Below are 26,055 nucleotides of genomic sequence, written 5' to 3' on the forward strand. Positions count from 1 at the left end.
GGTAGCGGCGCCGCGGCTCTCCCCGGCGGGCGTCGTATGTATCCGGGCACGGGCCGGGGCTGCGCCGGGGCTGGCGGGTGCCCTCGCCCGGGAGCCAGGGGCTCCCCGGACGGGCCTCGAGGTGGTGCGTGGCGGGAGGGGCTGAGGTGCTGCTTAGGGGCCCTCGAGGTGGTCTGTGGGGAGGGGGCTCCAGGTGCCCCTGGGGGCCCACAACGTGCTGCTAAGAGGGGTATCAAGATGCTGCGGTGGGAGGCTGCAAGATGCTCCCTGGGGCAGGCTGAGATGCTCAGGACAGCACCACGCAAGGTCACAAGGGTGCAGACTTGATTCCCAAGTTAAACCCAGAGACCCAAGTCCCCCCACGATGAAGCCAGTCAGTAGGAAATTTAAAGTCAGTAGGAAATTTTCCTGCCCGGTGGGACTCATTGCCGCCAGATGTTGTGGCAGCTGGAAGTGTAGCCAGAGTCAAAAGGGGATGGGATAGATCCTTAGAGGAAAGAGGCATCATAGTTGATGGAAAATGAGGGTTGGTAGGGACCTCAGGAGGTCATCTAGTCCAACCCCCTGCTCAAAGCAGGATCATCCCCAGCTAGATCATCCCAGCCAAAGCTTTGTCTACTTGGGTCTCCAGAACCTCCAAGGATGGAGAGCCCACAACCTCCCTGGGTGACTTGTAGTCAGTAGCTGTTGAGCAGGGGAGTTAGGGATAGAGCCTCTGAATCAGAACTTCCTAGACCTTAAATGCTGGAGGCTGATAGTAGGAGAGGAGCAGTGGGAGGTGGGAAACCCTAATTCAGTCCCCTTTCAGCATCCACTCTCTGCCCCTATATGACACAGGATGCTGGGAAAAGGGGACCTATGGTCCGGACTCAGTAAATGACTGTTCTTTATATCTTGTGTATTTCAGCTAGGAAACCAGTGCATTTAAACAGCCCACCCTGTTGGGTCTTTCTGGGCCCTTTGCATCATAGAAACAGCTTGGTGATTTTTTTTCCCCTCTTGCATAAAATGAATAAAAACAAAGCGCTGTCATTTTTTGAGAGGTGACTTGAGTCTGAACAGGTTGAGAACTGCTGTTTTAGAGGGTACGTGAGAGGAGGGGATGGGAAAGCAAAGGAAGGGAAAGGGGAAATCTGAATGAAGGAAGAATGAGGGGAAAAACATGCTACAGTATCTCTTGGGCTGTCAGAGCAGTTACAATGCAGCTGTGACACAGGGCACATGTTTTTTGTTATCTGTAACTGAACAGGGGTACACAGTGGGGTAATGCACTTTCAAAGGGGCACATGTGCCTCCAAAATTTGAGAAGGTGGCATGCATCACTTGTGGCACATCTGAATGCCTCAATACTCCAGGGATGGGCCAGTTTAGTAATACGCACAGTAAGGCTAGTATTGTTTCCCACACATCCACAAACATTCTGGTAAGCAGAATTCAGAAAAATTTAAAGCAATGTGAACCAGTCTAACATAGGTTTTTATCTGTATTTTAGCAATACAGTTCATAGTGAATGGCATTGTTAAATCTTAGATACGAGAGCTTTTGTGCTATGTATTATCATCTTAGAAACAGTAATTTTTATGTTATGCAGAGCAAAAAGTTGAAATCTGCATTTTGGTTAGGGATTGTGTTGGTCCCTTTGGAGAATAATTGCCAATGGCAGGTGTCTTTTACTTGTTTGTAAAACATTTTTGTATATATAAAAGGAAATTTTGTCCTAAAGAGAGACTGTTTTCCTTGTGAATTTGATGCTGATGCTGTTCATAATGGGACTTTTGCAGTGGCTGCATGGGGCAGAAGTACCTCTGTAATTTATTAGTTAATTTCCAGTAGAAAACAACTGCAATTCCTCAGCAGGCTGCAAAACTGGCTCTTATCTAATATTTTAGATTAGGCAGTAGTATGTATGCTAGGATGGGAGGAATTGAGCTACAGTATATCTGCTTTCTAGCGGTTATGCTTTTAGCCAGAAAAGAGCTCTCTCTTCTTGGAAACAATACTGTTCATTGGTTAGACTCATTTGCATTACTTCTGTCTGGTACCACAAACTTTCTCAAAGGAAGTGGAGGGGCTGACGTTTGCTTTTTTCAGGGGCAACATGAAAAAGGGTTAGGTGTTAGCTTTTTGGTCTTTAAGCAGGCTGCTGAGTAGTAGAGTTTAATATCTGTATTATTCTGCCTTCATAGAACTAGCGCTTCTGTTATTTTCTGTTGATTTGAAGTCAGTGATTAAATAGGAATCTGGTTTTTACAGGTTCGTACAGTTCACTTTTTAGATAGACAAACTAGCAGCGGGGCCACAGCTGGACCAGAAACATCAAAATAGACTCCAAGACCTGACCATGCGTACTTTGGCTAGAATACAAATGCAAACAGATTTAAGCAAATAAGTAGCAAAACAAGTAAAAGTATCAAACTTTTTGTAACATTGCCTATGCCTGTTACTTGCACTTACTTTATTCTTTCCTATTCACCATTATCAGCAAATGCTTTGTGTTTGTTGCTTACTTTTTTACAAGATTTGTAGACGATTGGAGCAAGTAATACAGTGCTTAGTCAATTATTCTCTGTATGTTTTAGTGGAGTGACATTTCATTCCCAGAATGTAGTGTAAAGCAGTTCCAGCTACTTGTTTCCCTGACAGTGATGTATTTTAAGGTATGCTGTAATTCAGTTTGTAGAGTGAAAAACTCTTCTGCTACATCTTGTAAATCTACTGAGACATCTCTACCAGAACATCATAATTTGAGGGGATGCATTATAGAAGAGTAATTAGTATGCTTCAAAGTCATTATAACTAAACTGACTTGATATAAGCAGCCCAATTGTATTGAAAGTATTCTAAAATATTCTAAAATGTCATCCCTTCCTCCGTAGAGAAATGGAATAGAACAGACAACCTTGTTCATTCACACTACAGAGTGATGACCTATTCCAGATTACCAACATCTTTGAAAAAAGGCAAACAGACAGGAATGGTAAACTATTATTTTACTGTCTGACAAAATACCTTTATTCATGTGCAACATGATTTAATTCTCGTTAATTCAATGGAAAATCTCCTATTGACTTGTGCATGAGCTTTGATGAATACAGCTCTGGTTCCTTATGATGATGATGCTAGTGGAGTACTTTACTGATTTTTTTCAGCGTGTACTTAAGTGTTGTAGTATATCTTGGCAAATAATGATTTTTTTTTAATAATAGAAGAGCACCATTCTCAAAGATTCTGAGCTACTCCTCAAACAGGAGGGGGGAAACCTTTTCGTAGGTGAATTACTGGGTCATGGATTAACCAAGTGTGAATTAATAAACTGGATAAATTAATAATGAGAAACTATGCAGGGACGTTTTATGAGCATTTTAAAGCTCCAGAGGAAAAAAAAAAAAGAATACATTCTGAGACAGTTCCAGATATTTTGTATTTTTATTTGCATAAAATAATTTGGGCTGGATCATGACATACAATAGAGGATGAGACAGTAACCGAGGTTTGGTTTTCCTTTGCTTTGTTTACTTTGTGGCTTAAGCATTTGGAATTTCACAAGACATATAACTAAGAGTGACACTAGGCATTCATGGGTAAACACATGTTTGTGGGCAAGTATTGCAGCGTAATGCAAATGAAAAAAGCAACGTGTGTATGCAGTTACTAAAGAAACAGCTATTTTATGAATTGCAATGATATGTCAATGGCAATGACCTGTGTTTTTAAAGAATACAGTATTTTATATTCTTTTCATGAGCCATCTTGAGTAAAATTCATGTTACTCGCACCTTCCCCAAAAACCTTGGACACTAGCAATATTAGATGGATGGCCTTAACGAATTTATCACTTGGTCATGCTTGTACAAGACCAATGAGAAAGTAATGAAAGATTTGCAGTTTACAGTGGAGCAGAAGGTGGTAACTACTTACTGTGGCTTCAGGTGTGTTTTATCAGGAAGCACAAAGAAATCCTCCTAAAGTGAGAGCTAATTTTTCAGTAATTTGTCATATTGGCACATGTAAATGCTAAAGTACATTTCCAGAAAACTGATACTTTTAGCTTTTGTTTCAGATGCCTTTCATTAGCTTAAACTCAGTTTAAAATATGTATGGTCATGGCTTGATATAGACACCAACAACAGGATCTTGAGAAGATCTTAAGAGATAGGAACATGCTCTAAGGGCAGTAGATCAGGCACTATAGCCCAGTCCTACTGAAACTCAAGCTCATTTTAAATGGACTTGTTAGGTATTTCTGAAAATTCAGGCCTTGATTTATATTTTATTTCTTTTGACTTCCCCCAAACTAGCACGTATGTCATGTATTCTGTCTTACTAAAAAAAAAAAATAGATTAAAATAAATAAATAGACTTGGAGTTTATTGTATTCATCTGAATGATGTAACTCAGACTTCTGCTACAGTGTATACAGGACATCAAAAAGTCCTTTTTCAAATTCATAGGGAGTATGAAGAAGGCCCCTGCAGGGTACACTAGGCAATCTGGTGGTTGCACCAGAGGAAAAATCAGCCCTTTTTAACAAATTCTTTGCCTCCATTTTTTTGGGCAGAGACCAGGACTCCCGCACCAAGATTTGGGACGGACTCAGGAGAGACTCTGCTAGGCCTAGGGTCAGGGAGGACCGAGTTAGAGAACTTCTGGAGGGGCTGGACTTGTTCAAATCAGCAGGTCCAGATGCCAGGGTGTTGAGGGAATTGGCAGGGGTTATCGTGGGGCCCCTGGCATGGCTTTACGAGCACTCATGGTGCTCTGGCCAGGTACTGGACGACTGGAAGAGGGCCAATTTGGTCCCCATCTTCAAAAAAGGGAGGGAGGACTCGGGCAACTATGGGCCCATTAGTCTTACTTCGATCCTGGGGAAGCTCTTTGAGAAGATTATCAAGGAGCACATCTGTGAAGGGCCAGCAGCGGGGATGATGCTTAGGGGCAACCAGCATGGTTTCATTAAGGGCAGGTCCTGTCAGACCAACCTGATTGCCTTCTACGATCAGGTCACAAAATCATTGGATGCAGGTGTTGCGGTGGATGTAGTCTTTCTGGACTTCAGAAAGGCCTTTGACACTGTCTCCCACCCCATTCTAATTAAAAAGCTAGGCTACTGTGGCATTGATGCCTACACAGTTAGATGGATTGCAAATTGGCTGAGGGGCCACACTAAAAGAGTGGTGCTGGACAGGTCATATTTGACTTGGAGGGATGTGAGCAGTGGAATCCCCCAGGGCTCAGTCCTTGGGCCTGCACTGTTCAATTTCTTTATTAGCGACTTGGATGCGGGGGTGAAAAGCACCCTGTTTAAATTCGCGGACAACACCAAGATTTGGGGTGAGGTAGGCATGCCAGAAGGGAGGAACAGGATACAGAAATTCTCTTCACGAAAGCACAGTGGTGGAAAGAGATCTTGGAGTCATTATCAATTCCAAGATGAACATGGGCCGTCAATGCGAGGGCACGGTCAGTAGGGCTACCCGCACCTTGTCGTGCACCCACAGATGCATCACAAGCAGGGCCAAGGAGGTGATCCCTCTATGCGACACTGGTAAGGCCGTAGTTGGAGTACTGCATCCAGTTCTGGGCACCGCACTTCAGGAGGGATGTGGACAGCACTGAGAGGATCCAAAGGAGGGCCACTCACATGATCCGGGGACAGCAGGGCAGACCCTACGAGGAGAGGCTATGGGACCTTAACCTGTTCATCCTTCACAAAAGAAGGCTGAGAGGGGACCTGGTGGCTGTCTATAAACTTACTAGGGGGGGACCAGCGGGGAATGGGAGAGACCTTGTTCTCCCCGAGCGCCTCCCGGAGTAACAAGGAATAACGGCCATAAGTTGTTAGAGAGTAGGTTCAGACTAGACATTAAAAGGCACTACTTCACAGGGCAGCTAGGATCTGGAACCAACTTCCAAGGGAAGTGCTGCTGGCTCCTACCTTGGGGGTCTTTAAGAGGAGGCTTGACAATTACCTAGCTCGGGTCATTTGAGCCCAGTTTTCTCTCCTGGCCAGGGCAGGGGGTCGGACTTGAAGATCTGCGAGGTCCCTTCCGACCCTACTTCTCTGAATCTGAATCTATGAATCTATTTCCAAACTGTGTCCTCTCAGACTTCTACTAGCATTCTGCAAGCATGCCACAAAATAGTAGATAAAGGAAAGCCAGCTTGTATGAGTTATGACTTCAAAAGGTCTTTGTCAAAGTCCCTTGTAAGAAGGTGTTAAGGAAAGTCTTGGGGTGAAATTGATATTCCTTGATAAAATAGATGCTGGCTAAAGGATATAAATGGTCAAATTGCATGGTGGAAAAAAAAAAGTGTAGTGTCTTAAGGAGTAATAGTCAATGCATGATTGGATCAATATTTTATACTTAAGCTGACTGAAGTGTGCTAAACTTTTTTCAATGAGTACTGACATCTTTTAATATAGTTTATCTGATTTTTTTTTTCCAATGACAACTGAAAATCAAAAAGCTTTCCTGTGTTCATGGAAAATAATATGGGGTTTTCTTTCTCCTCTTCCTTCTTTCCATTTTCCTCTCTTACTACTTCTCTGTTTTTTTGCTTAAGTGAGAGAAAGGAAAAAGGTAAAAACAAGAGTTTTCATTTATTTATTTTTGTAAATAAACCTTCGCAAGGTTTTATGCCGTGTTTAGTAAATAAATATCTTGAGGCATCTTCAGGACATGATGTAAGACCTTTTTATTTGGGCAAGCTATTAGTAGAAGAGGTTAACTTTTGGAGCACTGTTTTATCTGTTGTTTATTACATACTATTTTATTTTAGTATTTAATCTGTTTTTCTGTTTTTATCATTCATCTTTTTGTGGGGGGAGATGGGCAACACACACATAGATAGATAAATAGATATACATATGGATATATATGTATGTACCTATATCTATATATCATCCAACTAACTTCTCTTATTTACATTTCTCACCTCACTGTTGACCCCTTTAGAAGTCATATATACCAATTTATAAGGAGATGTGATGACTTGGAAAGGGGTGAACAGTGAGGTGAGAAATGTTATAGATGAGGAGTTACTTGAATGAGTTGAAACTGAAAAAGACTAATTTCAGATGGGCTTAATCTCCCAGGTTGATGAACAGCAAAATGACAAATGAAATTTTAGCTTGACAAATGTAAGGCAAAGGGTAGTAGAAGGAAAATTGAACTGCATTGTTGGTGCTAAATTGATTGCAACTTCAGAGGGGAAAAGGACCTTGATGACAGAGGGGAGCTAAAGGGAAACACTGTTGTTCAATGCACAGTGGTCAGAAAAGTAAGCTGACAGTGAAAATGCAATAGGTGGGCTAGAAAACACTGAACATGGTATAGTGGTTTTCTATTAATGGGTATGGCCTCACTCAGAATGCTGTGTTTAGTTGTGGGTTGTTAAAAGGGGTCCAGAGACGGGCAAGAAAAATAAAGAGAGGCCTGGAAAGTTTTCCTTATCAGGAAGCCAGGAACATTTTGCAATTTCAAGAAGAGAGACAAAACAAGCTCACAAAATAGTGGCACAGAAGTAGTAAACTAGAAACTGTGATCTATTTCCAAAGCATCCTTTAAAATTCCTATCAATCACTTCTTGCACAGTGTTCTGTTTTCAGTGCTGCATAATGTTAATTCACAGCTAAGGTAACCTACTAATTTTTATAGATAATATAAATAGATTCCTGTAAAGGCTGTGTTCAGACTTTACTCTGGCAAGATAATTTTCAGAACCACTAAAAACATTATGGGGATGGTGCTTGGTAAGTATCTCTTGGGTCACGGAGGGGGGTGGGGGGAAGGAGGAAGGGGAGCAAACTATATGGCAATTGACTGGGCTAGCTGATCACCATAAATCACATATTTTCTCTATCAAACATACCCTGTAGTGTTCCTTGTTTTATTAGAATGGGTTTAATTGATCTTGCAATTGATGGGTCTGGTAACATAAGCAATCTTTCTGCATCCCCATCACCTATGTTTGCAATGATGTTTGTCAGGGTTTATTAGATTAGGACTAATCCAAAAATGTTCTTCTTCAGTACGATAATCTCTCTTTGTTCAACCAAAATGTCATTGGATGGGAATGTATTTGATTCCCCTCACCCCTTCCTCCACCCTGCCCACCCCCGTCCTGGGCAATGAATGATACGTATAGAACTGTGCTGCAGATTTACTTTGATTTGCTGGGCATTTCTAGCCCTTAGGAAGTTCCTGGTCTCTTGCACCTGCATTACAGATGCATTAACTTTTGTCAGCTACTTTCAGATGTCTGTATTTTGATTAAATTGTAAATTTAGGAGTTACCCTTGAAAAGTGAACATCTACTAGCAGTTATTACTTTTGGCTGTGCGCCCTCCTTCCCCCCCCAAAAGGGGCTCAAGTGAATTAGATGCCCACATCCTAGCAAGTAATCCAAATTCTCCTGAGACCCTCTGTAAATCCCAGTCTGCTTTGTTTGCTGTAGTTCAGCAACTGTTGGCAAATGTTTTAAATGATGACCACTGTATTCCAAAAAGTTTGAATTACTCTCTCTCATTCTGCTCTGTAGTACCACATGGAATGCACTGTGGCAGGCCATCTGGCTAGCTGAGTTGTCTATTACTGTTTGTTGCCTTATGTTATTGTCTTAGCACTAGAGTGGTCATTGTAAACCTAATGAAGCCTGCCTAATTTAGCTTTAGGGTCCAGTCTCTTTTTTTTCAACATTACACTTAGTTTAGACTAGCTAGACTCTTTTCTGATTTTACAGAGGTCTTTATGCTTTAATGTGCATGTAATTGTTTTGTGTCTTAATAGCTCTTCTGTCCCACTAACCTTAAAGCTGGTAAATTAAATACCGAGGTCTGTTTTATTTAACCTGGTTCCCTTTGATTACATGTTACACTGTCATAACTGGTTTCCCTCTTCTGATTGATGCATTTATTCATTTCTGTTTGTGATCCTCTGAGGGGCCTATGTTACTTCTTCAGGATGTGAAATAATGATTTTGCAGTTAAACTGTTCCATGATACAGTTACAATTCTTACAGCATTTAAAGTTGCAATAATTATTTTCAAGAACTTTGAAGAATTATGTCAACTTGGATGGAAATAGTTTCTAAACCCCTGGTTTAAAGTGGTAATATTTTACTTAATTCAGTCACAGATATTAGACTGAAAATATATTTTTTTAGCTCTTCCAATCCCTCTCTTATAGTGTAGAAGTCTCTACGGGCACATTTTAGTGATATGTTCTGTCCTGGTCAGTTTGCAGGTCTGAAGTGCTGGGCCTCTGTCAGTTTTCTCAGGTGACTGTTTTAGACTGTTCTGTCTTGTCCATAAGATACTTTTCCTATTCTTTATCTTGACTGCATTAAATAAAGATATACTGCATTAAATCATTATTCTTCTCCCTTGATTTTTGCACCCTGCAAATATTTCTAGACAATCACCTTTTCTCCATACGCAGATGTATTACAAAACTAAGCTGTACAGGCACATTTAACTATTCTTAAGCTTTCCATATACATTCAGCCCCTTTGGGCTACGGACAGAAATTACACATAAACCGGCGTAAGTGATTGGACACTGGTCCAAATCTGTAACAAAACAGAAGTTCAGTGCACAGAAATTGCTTTCAAAATAGTCAAAACAGGTTTAAGATAAACCTGGATGGGTGTAATATCAGACTTGACTGATTTAGGTCAAATCGGTTTACTAAACCTCTGTCCCAGATCCCCCTACACAGTCAAGTTAACTTACAGTCCCCCAGCATTCCAGGGTGATTTGCACCTCCCCTGCAAGCGCCCCCCAGGGTTTTGCCCAGGGTCAGCATTGCCCTGGCCCTGACCCTGGGCAATGTGCACAGCTTCCTGGTGGGGCTACTTCTGCAGCTGACTGGTTAGTTTGGCTTCTCCCTCCTCTCCCTGCATTAAGCAATGCAGCAGGGGCAGCAGAAGGAGGATGAGGAGCTGCTGGAGGTGGGGGAAGCCAAGCAGTACCTGGGCAGCTGCACAGTAGCCCCACTGGGAAGCTGTGTATGCTGGCCAGGACTAAGGCAGTGCTGCCTAGCATTTTGGGCGGGTGTGGTTGGGAGCGTGGTGTGGGCTGTCCTGGGCAGGGCTCGGCTCCATGTGGAGCTCCACAGGGCCAGCTGTGGGCTGGATCCAAATCCAATCAAGTGGTGGGTGCCTGCCTGCAGGACATATCTAATCAGTTGGTGGGCTGGATCCGGCCTGCATACCGTATTCCCCCCACCCCTGCTTTAACAGCTAGCTAGCCTATTAAAGAAAAGGGCTTTTAATCTAAGTTTTAAATTAAGTTATAAAAGAGCTTATTTTAGTTCATCTGCAGATGGGCTCTTCAGAAAGAACTGTAGATCAAGGCTGAAGAGCTAAGATTCCAAGATGAACCCTGATTTTTATAATCTATGGCTTAACTAAAATATCAAAAAGCTTACTGAATAAAGTAAAAAAAAAACCCAACCCCCCAAAACATAAAAGCATTCCTGATTGTTTTTTACTTCAATTAATATTAATGTGTCTATTATCCTCTTTATAAGCTATATCTTGTCTAAAATTATCCTTGTCTAACCAACAGTGACCTCTAAAAAAAAGTTATTTGCCCTTCCAGCCCTCTTGAATTTTTTAAAATGGCTCACACTTTGTGATGTCTTCTGGGCTGATCATTTCCTTTGTGTCTTCTTGTACCCAAACTTTGTTCAAGTAAATTGAAGCAAATGCTATACCATTTCAAAATTAAGCATATTAAGGCCTGTTATAGGCTATAACTGAAACAAATGCTGAACCAGTAGCTTAAGGCCACCCTGTCCCAAAATGCCAATCTCTTGGGGTTGCTATGTTTATAGTTCACCTCTTCAGGCACATGTGCCTGTTGAAGGGAACAGTCTTTATAACATTTCCAAAAACAGTTACTCTTTACTTTAGCTAGCATAAATTCCTCACCACTCTATGTTGTTAGGGATACCCTAAAGCCAAGCTTTCTTTCCCCCAGATCTTGAGAATCTATGAGCCATTTCAAAACTTTTACTCCAGATATCATTTCCTCCTTTCCCCCACTCTAAAAAGTTCCTTTATCTCTTGAGTTGGCAACATTTATGCCACTGTGGGCCACTACTTACATCCTAGCCCCTGCCATGGGCTGTGGCCTCACACCTGCTAGAGATTAGCCAATGCTGTGAGGGGAATAGATAGAAAAAGGCAGGTGCTAGGATCATGGGGCTTGTGTCCTTTGTTACTGTGGCTGGAGCATACTGCCATAGTTTGGATCCAGTCTGTTCATGGGCTGAATCCAGCCCATGGGCCATAGACCGCCAATCCCTGCTCAGTTTGATTACTGCTGGCACAGTCATACCAGCTGATCCAGAAGCTGTTGTCCTCCTCCACCCCCATTTTGAAATGGCTCATGGAAACTGGTTCATCCTGGCTGTAGTCATCTCTTTATTCAAGTGCTCCATTTAAACGAGTGATTATTAAAGTTTAACAACATGCTATATTAACTCTATGCTAGATGTACTCTCACCTCTAGTGGCATTTATTAGGGCTGTGCAAAGCTTCAGTCGCTGATTCGATTCAGCAGAGATTTGGCAGCCGAATCTCCAAATCCAAATCAAAGCAGGAGACCCTTTAATCTCTCTGAATCGAATCGGAACCCTCCGAATCGATTTGGAGAGATTCAGAAGGATTTGACGATTCAGACATAGATACAGCTTTAAACGTTTTTTTCTACCTACCTGAAGGTATCAGGCGGCTCGTGAATGCTGAGATGGTAGGGTGGATGAAGCGTCCCACAGGAGTGTGGGGGGCTCCCCAGCATGCTCGGCAGCAAACCCGGAAGTGGACCAGAAGCACTTCCAGTCCACTTCCAGGTCCACTGCCAAGTGCAGGCCGGGGGGCTCCCCCTGCATCCCTCACAGCTCAGCAATCGGCCATGGGGGGACCTTGGGTGCCCCTCCTCAAACCCAGGAGGTACAAGTTGCCAATAAACATGAATGGAATTCACACATTATAGCTAGAATCCCCAAATTGTCTTTTGTGTGTTACCTTAACACTCATTGGTTTAACATGGATAAAACAACTATGTATTGAAAATCTATTTCAGAGTGGTAGGAGTAGAATGAAATTGCATGATCTGGGATACAAGTGTAATTTTGGGTTATTGCTTATATTGATCGTTGTTTGGACAACTCTTAGACTCTGGATGTTTTAAAATTTATTTCAGATGGACCCTAACAGAATATCAGAGGAATACATACACTGTTTCAGAACATATCTAAGAACCCATGGAAGCACAGATCTTCAAGAAACAAAATTAATGTCTGAATCATGCAAGAACATGGAACAAGCTATTCAAGGAGTGATGCAAAAGGTGCGTGCAAACTGAGCCAGCCTAACAATTTAGTGCTCACTAGTTCCATAAGCTTGTTCAACTTTAGCAAGCCCTGTAGAGAGAGTTAGAAGAAATCAGTGTTGCTCACTATTTCACATAGTAACAGCAGCTACCTTTAAACTTTGACATTGGATACTCCATTGCATTTATTCATGTGCTCCTTGGTAACGGTTAACCACGTCTGTACCCAGACTATTTGTGCTTTGACTATCGTTCTTTAAAAAAAATGAAAAAAGATTTGGATTCGAACTTAAAGCACTATGTTTGTGGTTAGTTGATTGTCCCATTTGTTACTCAGTCTTGTCCAAATGATAGTAATTTATTTCAGCACTTGGTTTTAAAAATGTGGGCATATCTATTTTACTTTGTCTTTCTGATTGCATCTTTGGTGATGCAACTTCATTTCTTCCTAAAAGGCAATTGCTAGGCAGAGAGGAGGTGAAATATAATGCCTTTGTCTGCCCTTAATTTAGTTTTTCTAAGAGGCGATAGTGTTTATCTTCTTTTTTCTGTCCTCCTTGCATGGAGTGGGATTCTGGGATTCATGTGACTTTCTTATGCAGGAGGCAGTAGCTCTTTCTCATTTCTTTCCACAAAGTAAACAGTCTTCCACAGTGCCACTTTTTTCTGCTCTCTGTGGGGACCACTTCTACCCAAGAGAAAGAAAGGGCCAGCAGAATGAGTTGATATCCTGAGCTTTGCTCAGCATTGTAATCAGAGAGCAGTGGTCTACTGGGATAATGAGGACAAATACAAGAAATTGTCCCAACTGATGTGAGGCGCAAAATAATAGGAGAGTGCCTTACTGTCACTGAGAATATGTAGCTGGAAGGAAGCTAAAATTAGAGAGCATTTTCTTCAAAATCATTTTAGAACAATTGCAGTGTACAAATGGAATTTCAGAGATGCTCATTAGCAGCTCCTTTGTGTTAACAAGACCAATGCAATGAACATTGTAACAAGGAAAGCTTGATTAACATGATAACTAGGCAGGTCCTGCCTGGCAGCAGAGTGACAACATCCTTCCAACGCAAACAGTGAAATTAGTCTGACACAGACATCATCCCTAATGAAGAAGACTGGACAAGTTTGACATACTTGACACAGTCACCAAGGTTCCTGAAGACAATTGATGCTTTTGATCTTTGATCTTCTAGCACATTTGTACAAGCACTTAGTGCTATTTCAACCTAATTACTGGCTAACCAAAGACTATTTACATGCTGAAAGAGTGCTGACTCTGCCTCTTTCAGTTTACACCAGCTGTGCATCACAATCCCTTGGTTCATTACTTCTTTACTGTCTCAGTACCTCTGGGAAATCCTGTAAGGTTTTATTCATAAAATATACTGCACTACATTTGAAATGCACCAATATGCAATTTAAAGAATGAATTGGATTTGAATTAATTATACAGACCTATAATTGCACTAATGTATACTTTAAATACTGCACCACAAATGGTACAGATTGTTTCTGCTTATGAAGATAATTATATGCTTCCCCAATTACATAAAACCATTAGATATTCTTCAGATTTCAGATGTCTTGTTCCCTCCTTTCTTTCAAAGACTCCCAGGAAAAGTTGAGCTCAGGTGTAATAGGTTGTTTTTCTTTCAGTATTTTTAAAAATTATTCACACACTTACCAAAGCGTGAGCACTGAAAGCACAGATTATTATTTATGGTGGGTGCATGTGTGCATGTGCGTGTGTATGTACATAGGATATCTTGCTTTTCATGAAGTTCCTTAGCTAGAATGCTTAGTTACACTCATGCAAGAGGCAAGGATTTCTTAGGATGATATCTTTTTTTGACCCAACTCTGCAGGTCTTGCATTTGAAAGCTTGTCTAACTTTATCCCAACTACAGAGCTGGTCCAATAAAAGGTATCACCCTAGGAAATCCTTGCCTCTTATATAATTTCTGGACTACTACAGCTACAATATCACTTTTACGCTATAGTTACACTAATCCAGGAAGTACTCCTGCTTGCTGACTGCTGGTTAATCAACAAAGAGGTTGGCTTTCATGGAGGCTGCATGTGCTGCCATTCTGGATAGAGGATGAATGCTGCAATGCCCATGGTGAAGCTAAGTAATGACTAGGGATGATTATTTTGGTTGATGGCTACTTGTTTAAAAGAACAATGCAGTTTCTCTTGCCAAAATAATCGTGTTTGTATTTACTTTGAATATGCTAAAGAAAACATGTGTATGTTAAACAATGGGTAAATAAGTCTGCATCCTGGTTCCTTTGGCACCATATGTGGATTTTGAGGGAGGCAAGGCAGAGTAGAAAAGAATACATCCCTAGGCTAAATTAACTAGGGTTACCATATGTTTGGGTTTTCCTGGACATGCCCTCTTTTATGGCCCCATGTGCTGCGTCTGGGCGGGTTTTTTAAATGCAAGCAAAATGTCCTGGATTTCCTCCCCCAGTCCGTTTTCAACACGATTGCTGCTAGGTAGAACTACAGTTCCCAGAATACCTAGCGACACACGTGCGTGACTGGGAGCTGAGGTTGCGATTTTGCTTTGCCCACTGGTGGGAGCAGGGGGAGGGAGATCCGAGGCAACAGGGAGCACAGAGGTTCAGGAGTGAGGGGCACTGGCAGGGCTGGGGAACGGGGGCAGGGGGCTGCAGATCAAGATTGAGGGGCATGGGGGAGGTGGGGTGGGACAGGTGGCCATGGGTTGGATGCGTGGAGCACTGGTAGTGCCAGGGGACTGCGGGTTGGGAGTGAGGGGCATCAGCAGGGAGGATGGGGCAGGGTACTGCCTTTTGGGAGTGAGATGCACTGGCAGGGCTGCAGGGTGGGGCTGTGGCTTGTCAGTGAGGGACAGCAGAATGGGCAGGGGCAGGGCACCTGTGTGTCCCGCCCCCCCCATCAGATTCCTCCTGCCCCGCCCCTCTCATCCCCCCGCCACAGGTGTCCTCTTTTTTGGACCTGGAAATATGGTAACCATAAATGAACATCACTCCAGCTGAATCAGCTGATAATGTAAATGCTAAAGGGCCATTGGCAAGTTAAAATCATGGTTCAGATTTCATTGGCCTGCGCTACCTTCTTTTACAGTACTCTCATACACCAGTCAGCTGAAAACTGATGGAATCTTCTGTCAGGTGAAAGTAGCCCCTTATGTAAGGAGGGGGCATTTTCCTGAATTCTTTGTGCTTAGTTTTCCAAGTGGGAACATAGTCCCAAGTACTCTTAACATTTCTTAATTTATGTTACTTACACCCTACATTATGGAAATGGAACCTTTTAAAATCAAATTTACTTTTTGCCATTCATGATTGTTTCCTCCTTGCAATGCAGTTTGGGCAAGTGAGTTTAACTAGTCTTTATGATCAGGTTGTGCTTTCTAGCTGATACAGGCTTAAATCCAAAATGGGGGCTGATGCTGGAAGTATCTAAGTGTTCTCATCCTGTAGGCTGTGGGAACTTTGTAGAGAATAGTTTAATGGTGGGAACCAAGACTTTATTTTTATAAAAGACACTTCAATTAATATTTTGCACAATATAGTATTTAGGCCTAAACTAATTCTCATATTCTAGGTGAGAGCAACTTCAGTGGCAGCACATTTAAACTATTGTAGACACATTATATGCTTTGCTTGTCTGGCTAATCTTTATTTTATTTTATTTTTGTATGTAACCCTAAAAGCCCTTTGGCAATCCAGATGCACTGACCGCACTTTCTGAAGTCTCTCATAATAAACTTGGCAGTAAAGTGAGAACTACAAACATATCTGGGGGCAGTTCATGAAGTAACAGTTTTGGCAGTGCTCCCAGCCCCTGGCAGCTTGGGGAGTTCAGGCCTGAACTAGTTTTTCACTTGGCAACAAAACACTTGATTGCTAGACCTCCAAGATAGCCCTTATAAAGAGACTGTATATACTTAACAAACATTCTAAGTGCATAGAGTTATGCACAAACTAATCTGGACTGAAGATTTAAATAATGGTTACCAGGGATCCTGGTTTTTTCTGGTAAAAAAAAAACAACAAAACCCCCCCAATTTTAATCCATATGATTAAAATGAAACACCTCTAATATATAGACGCATATATAATTGGGTTTCATTCTAAACATGAAAAAATGTGGATTTTGGGTTACTTTATTATTGCAAATATTGGGGATTGTTTTTTATCAGACAAAACCAGGATCCCTGGTAATTACTACAAGTTGTCCAACATTCTTAATTCTGATCTTGAACTTTTAGTATCCAAGTGTTTTATGTGTAGGTAGTTGGGAGACGAATGTAAATCTGAGTTAAAGGTCCTTGTACTAGCTTCTGAAAAATACTGCTTCATGTACTTTCTATTTCATTTCCTTCCTGATTAAAAAATTCTTCAAGGCACTGAATTTCCTGCAACATAATCAGATGTGGCTTTTCTGGGTACCAGTTAGTTTTGAAAGCAGAGATATGGTAGCACAAAATCTAGTAGTTTAAAGGGTAGTTTGAGGTTACCTTTAGAATAATACATGAGAATGTTAAAAGGGTCCATTTTGCAAGGCCTCAAGCTTGGATGCTTATTCAGATGTATTCAAATCCCTTTCGTCTAGATTATGGGGTAGGAAATCCCACAAAGTCTATCAAACATAATAATTTGTAGGTTCTCATACTTGGTATAGCTTTAATCTAAAATTGTTTTTCTAGGCATAGCAATACATTTTTCAAATTTATGATGAGACCTGTCCTACTTAAACGGGTAGATGTATTTTGAAAATTTTACTTGTAATTTTTAGGGCTGATAGCTAGTTAGCTAGATAGCTAGCTATCATCTATCTAACAAGCAGAATGAAGTTATTTATTCCCTAATGTTTAATGAGTTTCTACACTTTAAAATGCCCCCGGGCCATTGCAGAACTAAAGAAAAACATTTTTTTTTTTTATGAGCAGCTGCTTGCTTGTCATTCAAACAGTGGCTGCCCAAAGGTGCTCTGACGTGTGGAATCTTGGAAGCAGACCAGTAGAAATGAATTAGTGGGCAGAGGATGAGTGACGCAGCCATAGGTGAACAAATACAATTTATCACATGGTCACTGCTGCAGAGTGTATTTGTGTACAGTTTTCTAAAAATCGCTTAACAGCTTGGCAATGAGCCTTCTGCTGACAAGAGTAAATTGAAGAGGTTTCATTGGCCAGATTTTGTGGAAGTACCTAAATACCTTTAAAAATCTAGTCTTAAGCTGTTTTGAAGTCCACGGCTGTTTTGAAGTCCATGGCAATTAGTGTGTGTTTAAGTGCTTTTCTGAGCTGAGGCCTGAATCAATACCTTCAAATTTATGAAACTTGGGAGCTAACAGCTTTAGATTCTCATCAACAGAAATGCTGGGGCAAGACAGCACGTTTTCTTTATTAACAATACCACTGTTCTGTCTTTACTTTCTGCTTTGTGTTCCATGAATCTCTATGAAACCCACAAGACAACCTCTGTTTGCTGTAAAATTATGATCTCAAATTGAAGGGCTAAATGTAGGGCATGACCAGACAGCCTCCCCAGTTATCAAGGAGCTGTTAAGCATTATGATCACTGGAAACTCCTAACAGATTTTCAAAGTAAAACCATGTTCATGTGAAAGGTAAATAAGGACCTGAGTTTTCGACAGGACATACCATTACTGTCAGACAGCTCTTTCAAGAGCAAATATAAACATTCTGTGGCTATTTGATTGCTTAGCTGGTGTACAATGTTAACTTGTAGTTAAGAAATAAAACAGTTTATGAAATAGGGATGCAACTCCATAAAATAGGCCATTTATATAAAATGCTACAATTGTTAGGCTGCTGTAATGGCGATTTACTGCCACACTATCTGATAACCCAGCAGTGATATGAATGTTATAAAAAAAAAAATTCACTGCATAGATAGGTTACTCTCAAAGGCATTATTCTGCTTTATAAATATGGACCTAGCTGGGGCCTCCATTTTGTTTTGTGGGTTGGACTAGATGACTTTCTGAGGTCCTTTCTAGTCCTATTTTCCTTGTTTCTGTGAAATGCACCACATGTTAAAAATATGCACTAACTACAGCATCTTACATCTTTTAATACTGATTAGAACTGAAACCTTGGGGGTAATTTAATTCTTGCACTCTTAATTTTGAAATAAGTGCATGTGTGTGTGTGTAGAATCTGTAAAATAATAAAAAATTATAGTACTGTATTTTAATAGGTAGAAAACTGCAATAATCTCTTAAAATCAGTGGGGTTTTTTTACTTGGGTGTTAAGTATACACACTAAAAGACTGAATATGTATCTGATCTGAAAATTAACATGCATTGGGGTTCCAATGCCTGTTTCATACATGCTCTATCTAGTGTGCTGCAAATATTTGTGAGATTATCATTATTTATTAATGATATGAGTATAGCTGCGACAGGGTGGATGAACACGGGTTGGCAAGCAAGAAGGGATTTTGTGTCAGATATCTTCCATCTAGACAATTGGGGCATTTATACACATGGTCCAGGAGTTGGGGTCGGGGGGAGCAGGTTAATTAGAATGGCTCTGAGAGTCACTCTAATTAAAAACCCAGAGCATCTCATGTATGAGGTTTACATAAAGTGCCTCCACTGCCATTTTGAAGTGCAGGGATGGTGATACATGAGACACTGGAGGCTGCTGGAGCACAGTAATTGTCACGCTCCAGCAGACTCAATTAATTGGAATTACAGAGCGTCAGAGCAGCCTCCTTGCTTGTGCATAGGCACCCTTGGTTTGGAGGCAAGTGTGACTTCATGGGTGGCTGATTAGAGCTCTTGGTACAAGATAAGTAATTAGTCATCTTCTGTCTTAATGTGTGTCAGTCAAGATTTGCAGTAACTGTACTTCCTAACCAAATACAGGTTTTAATCCCTTCAAATTTTGGACTAAATCATCAAATCCCCAGATTACTCATAAGGAAAAAAAGATGTATGAAAACAACAAGCTCAGAAGGGATCTTTCTAGGGAAGGGGTTAAGGACCTCTGCTGCTCACTGGTGGTCTGAGCATCGTGGGGGCATCCTCTCAGAGGGTCTGGCCATCAGCGCACTTTCCAAAACTCCCCACCCTCACACAACTCTATTCTTTCTAGAAGCTTTATACCTATTAACACAATGCAGTATCCAGTACCCCCACAGTTACTGCTTCTATCATTTTAAATGAGGTTAAGTGGTGTATGTGGGTGTATGTGGAGGCTCGTATTCATCATTCAGATTAGCACAGGTAGAGTTTTCTGTCCGGGTTTGTGTGACTAATGCATAGCTTGCATTTCACCTACACATTCTAATATGAAATGATTTCACTGATATGAAAACAAAAGAACCAGAGAGGGGAATGTATTACATCTTCCCACTGACACTGAGTAGGGAACACGTTTGCATTTTTGTTGAAGTTGCAGTTTGCCTTCTTATTTGCTTTGTTGTATGATAGAAATTGTCTTAACTATCTTATCTATAAAATCATGTGTTTCACGGCTAAAATACTGTACTTTGGTAGTCATACTACAACTTTCATGTGACTGTGGCTTTCCATTTGGTTTAACATTTAAATGCCTACTGACTAATGTATTGAAAGGAGAAAGTGAGCATATCTATATGCACCAAGTAAGTTCTTGCACCTTACACTGTGGTTGCAAAGTTACATAAAAGCCACACTTCAATTGATATTTAAAAGCTGAATTAACATCTTTATAACACCGCAAGAAATCAGTGACTCAGAATACAGTGGAACATTTCTAATTGGGATGAATGTCTGGGATTGATTGCAGACACCAAATATTGAGAACTGGCAAGAGAACAAATAGTAAAAGAAATAGTGCATAACAAAAAGTGTTATTTTAATTTATTTTGTCAGTCTCTATGACAAAGATTTTAATCTGAAGTGTAAAGACATAGAAGGCATTGAGAAATCTCAAAGATGAGCAAATGATTTATGATGTCCAGGTTGTAAAGTCTCATGATACTGCTTTTTGATGGTGCCTGGAGGCCAACAGAATTGGATTCATGTTATGCTAGGCACTATGCAAGCCTAGCAAGCCTCTCCCAAACAATGCATAATCTGATTTTTTTAAAAAAAGAAGAAGGGAGTCTTATCCCCATTTTCCAGAGAGGAATTTAGGGAAAATGAATTAAAGGGACTTGCTATATGGTACACGATTCTAGGGTAGAAATGGGAATGGAACCTCTACTTCCTGGGTCAGTCATTTCCTCACCTCCAAGACTTTGCTTATAAAGTTAGTCTGTATTGATTCAAAAGAAGAGTAGGAATGGAGTGTGCGTACATAGTCACAAGTTATATATTTCTAGGTCATGCTATGCATAGTTTTAGCCAATAGTAATAGTTTATTTTCATTAAGATTCACCTACATTCTAATTAACACTTGCTTTCACAGATGTCCAGACTGCTTGCCTCATGTATGGATGTGCAAGATGCCTTTCCCATCTTATTCTTGTGTACTCTATCAGGGGCCAGGCACATTTGCAGTCCTGAATTAATTTGAGAGGAAACAGCCTTCCCTGCAAACAGGAACGCAAACTACCTCAAAGGAGGCAGGATTATTGTTCTCCTGCAAGAGACCACATAATTGGCTGGCTGTGAAGGAGAAAGATTGCTGTCCTTGCCTGATTGCCCATACAGAATAGTTCAGTCAACATGCTCAGCCTCTCCACATTTTTAGACTGAAACCACATGCTGGTCCCTACACAGAGCTGCCTCTTTATGGGACTATTTGGCCCCTGTAGATCCAAATTGTTCCATAAACTCTATCATTCAGTGTAACAAATATTTTGCAGCTGATATCTTGTTATTATAATAGTTGAGTAAGTTTTACAGAAATAACCCTAAGTGTGATAATTATAAAAGGTTTCAGGCATTATCCTATTAGTCTGATCCTTAATTTTCAAATATTGCCCCAATAATTGCCCATCCTGCAATCTTGAAAATAAGCATTCTTGACTCTTGGATACACAGTGCTGAAAAAAGTTATTTCAAGATAGGTTGTTTATGTTGTGTTATCTGCAGTACACTATATTGAAAAAACATGACAGTATAATAAAGTAATAGTTCTTTTTCATTATAGGAGGTACAAAGGATCATTGCTGGAAGAGAGTCACCAGTATCAGAAAAGGGTAAGCACTAGCTTATGATAAGAATCATTTGAAATTCTGCTAATGTGTTCTTTGAAGTAATGCAATTTCTTTTATCTCTAGCTATAATGGAAGCACCGTGGTCAGACCCTTCAAAGAAAAACAAACCTGAGAAACAGCCCTTTGCCCATCTTATTATTGATGATAAGAACATTCCAACTGGTGAGTCCACTTCTAATCAAATACGTCTAAGAATATTATGTCTGTATTAAATACTGACATGTCTAAAATATTAAGTAATATATAAAGCATTGAGGCCAAGACAAAAGCCAGGCATTGAACAGATAAACAACATTTGCAGTTTGGTGTGTTCAGTACAAACATTGGGACTTGGCCCATCTTAGAATTCTGACAGATGCTTCCAAATCGCAGGATGTGGTGCTTAGGGGGACTTTATTAACTGGGACCTCTGCAGTGTACAAGCAGTCCAGCAAATTCCTGAAATGTGTTGGGGATAACTTTTTGGTACAGGCAGCAGAGAGGTCAACTTGGAGGTGAGGGGAGGGGAAGCCCTTCTTGACTTGACTACTAACAGGGAGGAATTGGTTTAGAATGTGAAGGTGGAAGGTAACTTGGGTAACAGTGACAATGAAATGATAGAGTTCAAGATCAAGGGAAGGGAGGAGGGAGAGCACCAGAATAAGGATATTGGACTTCTGAAAAGCAGACTTTGACAACCTCAGGGAACTTGTGGGCAGGATCCCTTGGGTGGAAAGTCTGAGGGGAAAATGAATCCAGGAGAGATTACTGTACTTTAAGGAGTCCCTTTTAAGGATGCAGGAGCAAGCTATCCCAATGTGACAGTAGCATGGGAAGTGCAACAGGAGTTCAGCCTGGCTTGACAACCATTGTTTCAGTCGGTTGAAACTCAAAAAGGAATCCTACAAGAAGTGGAGGCATGAATATCACATGCCCCCAGTGGCTGGGGAGGCACGGTAGCGGTAAGCATGGAACTCCCACAGGTGCTGCCGGTGCTGTCGGCAGGGGGGGAGTGGGGGGAAGGCAGTGGCAAGTGCTGACCAGGGGTTGGGGACCACCCACAGACAGCGTCAGTGGTGGCCAGCAACAATTGCTGACTGCCTGCAGATGCCGCTGGCAGTGTCGGCAGCAAGGGGGCAGTGGTGGCAAAGGGTGACTGCCTGCAGGCAGGGGTGATTAGAGGGTGCAATGTCATGCTCAGGGGGTGCACATGCACCTGCATGTACCCCCTACACATTGCCAATGAGTGGAGACTTGGTCATAGTACCAGGAAAGAGCATGCAGGGAGAAAATTAGGAAGGCCAAGGCACGATTCGAGATGCAGCTGGCAAGGGACATAAAACGCAATAAAAAGGAATTCTACAAGTATGTCAGAAGTAAGAGGAATACCAGAGAAACCAGCCTTATGGTATGAAGATGGCAATCTAGCTATAGATGATGCAAGGAAGGCTAAAGTATTGAATGCCTTTCTTTTTTCACTCTTCACAAATTGGGGGTTGGCAGCAAAAGGAGTCATTCTGGGGAAGGAGGCAAACAACATAGACTGATGGAATAGGTAAGGGATTACTTAGAGAACATAGATACATTCAAGTCAGCAGGGCCAGATGGGATGCACCATAAGCAGAGACCTACTTAAATCACAGTGAGACTAAACAGTTTTTGTGGGTTGGTTGCAGCATAAAGAGCAAATTCTGCGGATATTTCCCAGAACTGCTCTGCTAGCCCTCCTCCTTGGCACTGATTGGTGCAGAGATCCTAATGGGGGAGGAGGGACAAGCTGTATCACCCTTTCAGCTGGTGTCTTCCGTCCCAGCAAGCTGTAAAGCTGGGCCTCAGTGGCAGAAAGGACCACTGGCTCCCACTGGGGAGCCAGCATTTTAACTTTATGATTTTTTTTTAAAGTTGATTTTGTGGACAATCCCAGATTTTGCAATTTCTGTGAAATCCGCAGAATCAAAATTGATTCCCTAACCATAAGGAACAGAAGGAATTGGCTGCGGTCATTTAAGAGCCATTGACTATCTTTGAGAACTCATGGAGGTTGAGTGAGATCCTAGATGACTAGAAAAGGCAAATATAGTATCCATCTTTTAAGAAAGAGAAGAAGGAAGATATGGGGAATCACAGACCAGTCAGCCTGACCTTGATACCTGGAAAGATCAAGGAGCAGGTCCTATTGTGAGGTATTTACAGGTGATCAGGATCAGTCTGTGTGGATTGACCAAGAGCAAGTCATTCCTGATCAACCTGATTTCCTTCTATAGGGTGGATTGGGGGAGAACAGTGGATGTGATATACCTTATCTTTAGCATGGCTTATAATACCATCTTCCAGAACATCCTCATTAATTAGCTATGGAAATACAGACAAGATGAAAGTAATGTAAGGTTGTATCATTGTATTCAGTGACTACTCATCAGTGGCTCAATGTTTAGCTGGGAGGAGGTATCAAGTAAGGTTCTCCAGGGGTCTGTTTATGTCCAGTATTGTTTAGAACTTCATTAATGATTTAGACAATGGGATTGAGTGCAGGTTTAGCAAATTTGCAGACAGCACCAAGTTGGGTGGCGTTGCAGACACTCTGAAGGGTTGGGCTAGGATTCAGAATGACCTGGATAGCCTGGAATGGAAAAATTGTTCACAGTCAACCAAATTAAATCCAGCATGGACAAATGCACTTGGGACAGAACAACTGCATGCCCAGATACAAGCTGCTGAATGACTGGCAAGGCTGCAATGCTGCAGAGGGACCTGGGGATTACAATAGACCATAAGCTGAATATGAGCCAAGAGTGTACTCTTGTTGCAAAACACCCCACAGCATATTGGGTTATATCAATGGGAGTGTCACTTGCAAATCAAAGAAAGTGATTCTTGCACTCTATTCAGTACTGGTCAGGCTATGTTTGGAGCAGTGTGTCCAGTTTTGGGCCCCACGTTTCAAGAAGGGATGTGGACAGTTTGGAAAGAGTTCATTGGAGAGGAACAAAAATGATTAGACGCCTGGGAGGTAAGATTTGTCATCAAAGGTTGAAAGAACTTAGGTTATTTAGTCTTGAGAAAAGAAGACTGAGGGAAACATTTGATAAAAGTCTTTAAATACCTGCAGGTTGATTATAGAGAGAGTGGAGAAGGCCATCGGGAACAGGACTAGGAGCAGTGGCCTCAAGCTTCAGCAGGGGAAATTTAGGTTGGAGATTAGGAGGAATTTCCTGACAATGAGGGTGGTCAAATACCATATTTTACTCAAATATAAGATATCCTTGATTATAAGATGACCCCCCCACTAATTAGATTCTATATATGGGAAAAATTATGAATTTGTTTAATTTTCCAGGCATAGAATCTAATTATTGGAGGTTTGCCTTGAATTTGTCCCCCTCCTAATGCTATAGCAGGGAAAATAAGTCTTGGGGGGGGGGGTCACGTAGCCTCTGTACCCTCTGCCTCCCCCAGCTTCTTCCCTCTGCAATACATTTCCTTCCTCCTTACTGTCAGACCCTACTCTCCCTGAGCACGTGGAAGTGAGGAGCAAATCTGGAAACAAAGACCTTGAAATAAACATAGCTGTAGTAATTGGCGTATAGTACCCATACGCTTAGTTTACCTAGAATTGATGCATTTTACCTTTTTTGAAACTGTTGCAAATTTTAGCACAGGTACTCCATAAACACACTTTTAAGCAGCACTTTAGCACCTACTTATATGTAGTAAAAACTATGTATAATATTAGTCCAAAGACAAAAGGCTCATGATTTACCATATAGTTCATTGGGCAGTGCCCCAGTAGAGTTAACAGCATTTCAGACCATGGTGACTCCACAGCTCAGCTTGTCTCCGTATGCATGTGTATACCACCACCCGCCCTCCCTCCCTGCCAAAAAAGGATCCATGTGCTAATTAGGCCCCCACTCATGACTGGAACCACCTGTTTTTGTAAGGGACACATGAGCATGCACACGTCTGGTATTTCAGTACCTGCAGGCCACACCCATTCCCTCCTGGGGGAACAACTGCCCGTTTACTTATGTGCACATGCACATATATGTACGTACACACACTCCCATCAATATGTTTGCCCAGTCTGTGCCAAGTATTTTATAATCATCACAGTGTTGGCTGCATTTAATCGTCTTCACACTTAGTTTCTATTACTGAGCATATGCTGCTTTTGGCAGCAGTTTAATGATAGACAGTATATTTAGTGAGGTTTTGCTGTGTGTGAATACAAGACAAAGGGCTTTTTTCCCCATGCCGACTGAAGTGAGAAACCTTGTCTTGTATTCAAGTAAATACGTGCAACCCCTGCTTAGCACTCTCTTAATTGGTTCTGGAAAAAACAAGCGTTAAGCAGACCGCACTAAGCAAAACCCAATTTCCCATAGAAATTAATGTAAATAAATAAAATTTGTCCTGCCCCACCCTGGGCCCCCACTGGCTCTGGCCCCGGGGCACTGGCACGGGCCCCACGCTCAAGTCTGCCCCGCCTGCCCACTCGCTGCCACTCACCGCTTCTTGCTGCCGCTGCCACTTCTCCCCCCCCTGTTTGATGACTG

At 41.6% G+C, this 26,055-nt stretch overlaps 1 protein-coding gene across 1 annotated transcript in view; it reads left to right on the forward strand.

The window, feature by feature from the left end:
• Positions 1-6: 6 nt before the first annotated feature.
• Positions 7-26,055, forward strand: part of TNFSF11 (TNF superfamily member 11) — a 29,338-nt gene continuing 3,289 nt past the window's right edge. Inside the window, exons 1-4 of the mRNA XM_006017313.3 lie at positions 7-34; positions 12,212-12,358; positions 21,454-21,502; positions 21,584-21,682. Coding sequence (XP_006017375.1) covers positions 12,212-12,358; positions 21,454-21,502; positions 21,584-21,682 — 295 coding nt within the window. The 5' untranslated portion in view covers positions 7-34. The remainder of the gene's footprint in view (positions 35-12,211; positions 12,359-21,453; positions 21,503-21,583; positions 21,683-26,055) is intronic.

This window comes from Alligator sinensis, unplaced genomic scaffold, assembly GCF_000455745.1.
Source record: "Alligator sinensis unplaced genomic scaffold, ASM45574v1 scaffold59_1, whole genome shotgun sequence".
Classification (NCBI taxonomy): domain Eukaryota; kingdom Metazoa; phylum Chordata; order Crocodylia; family Alligatoridae; genus Alligator; species Alligator sinensis.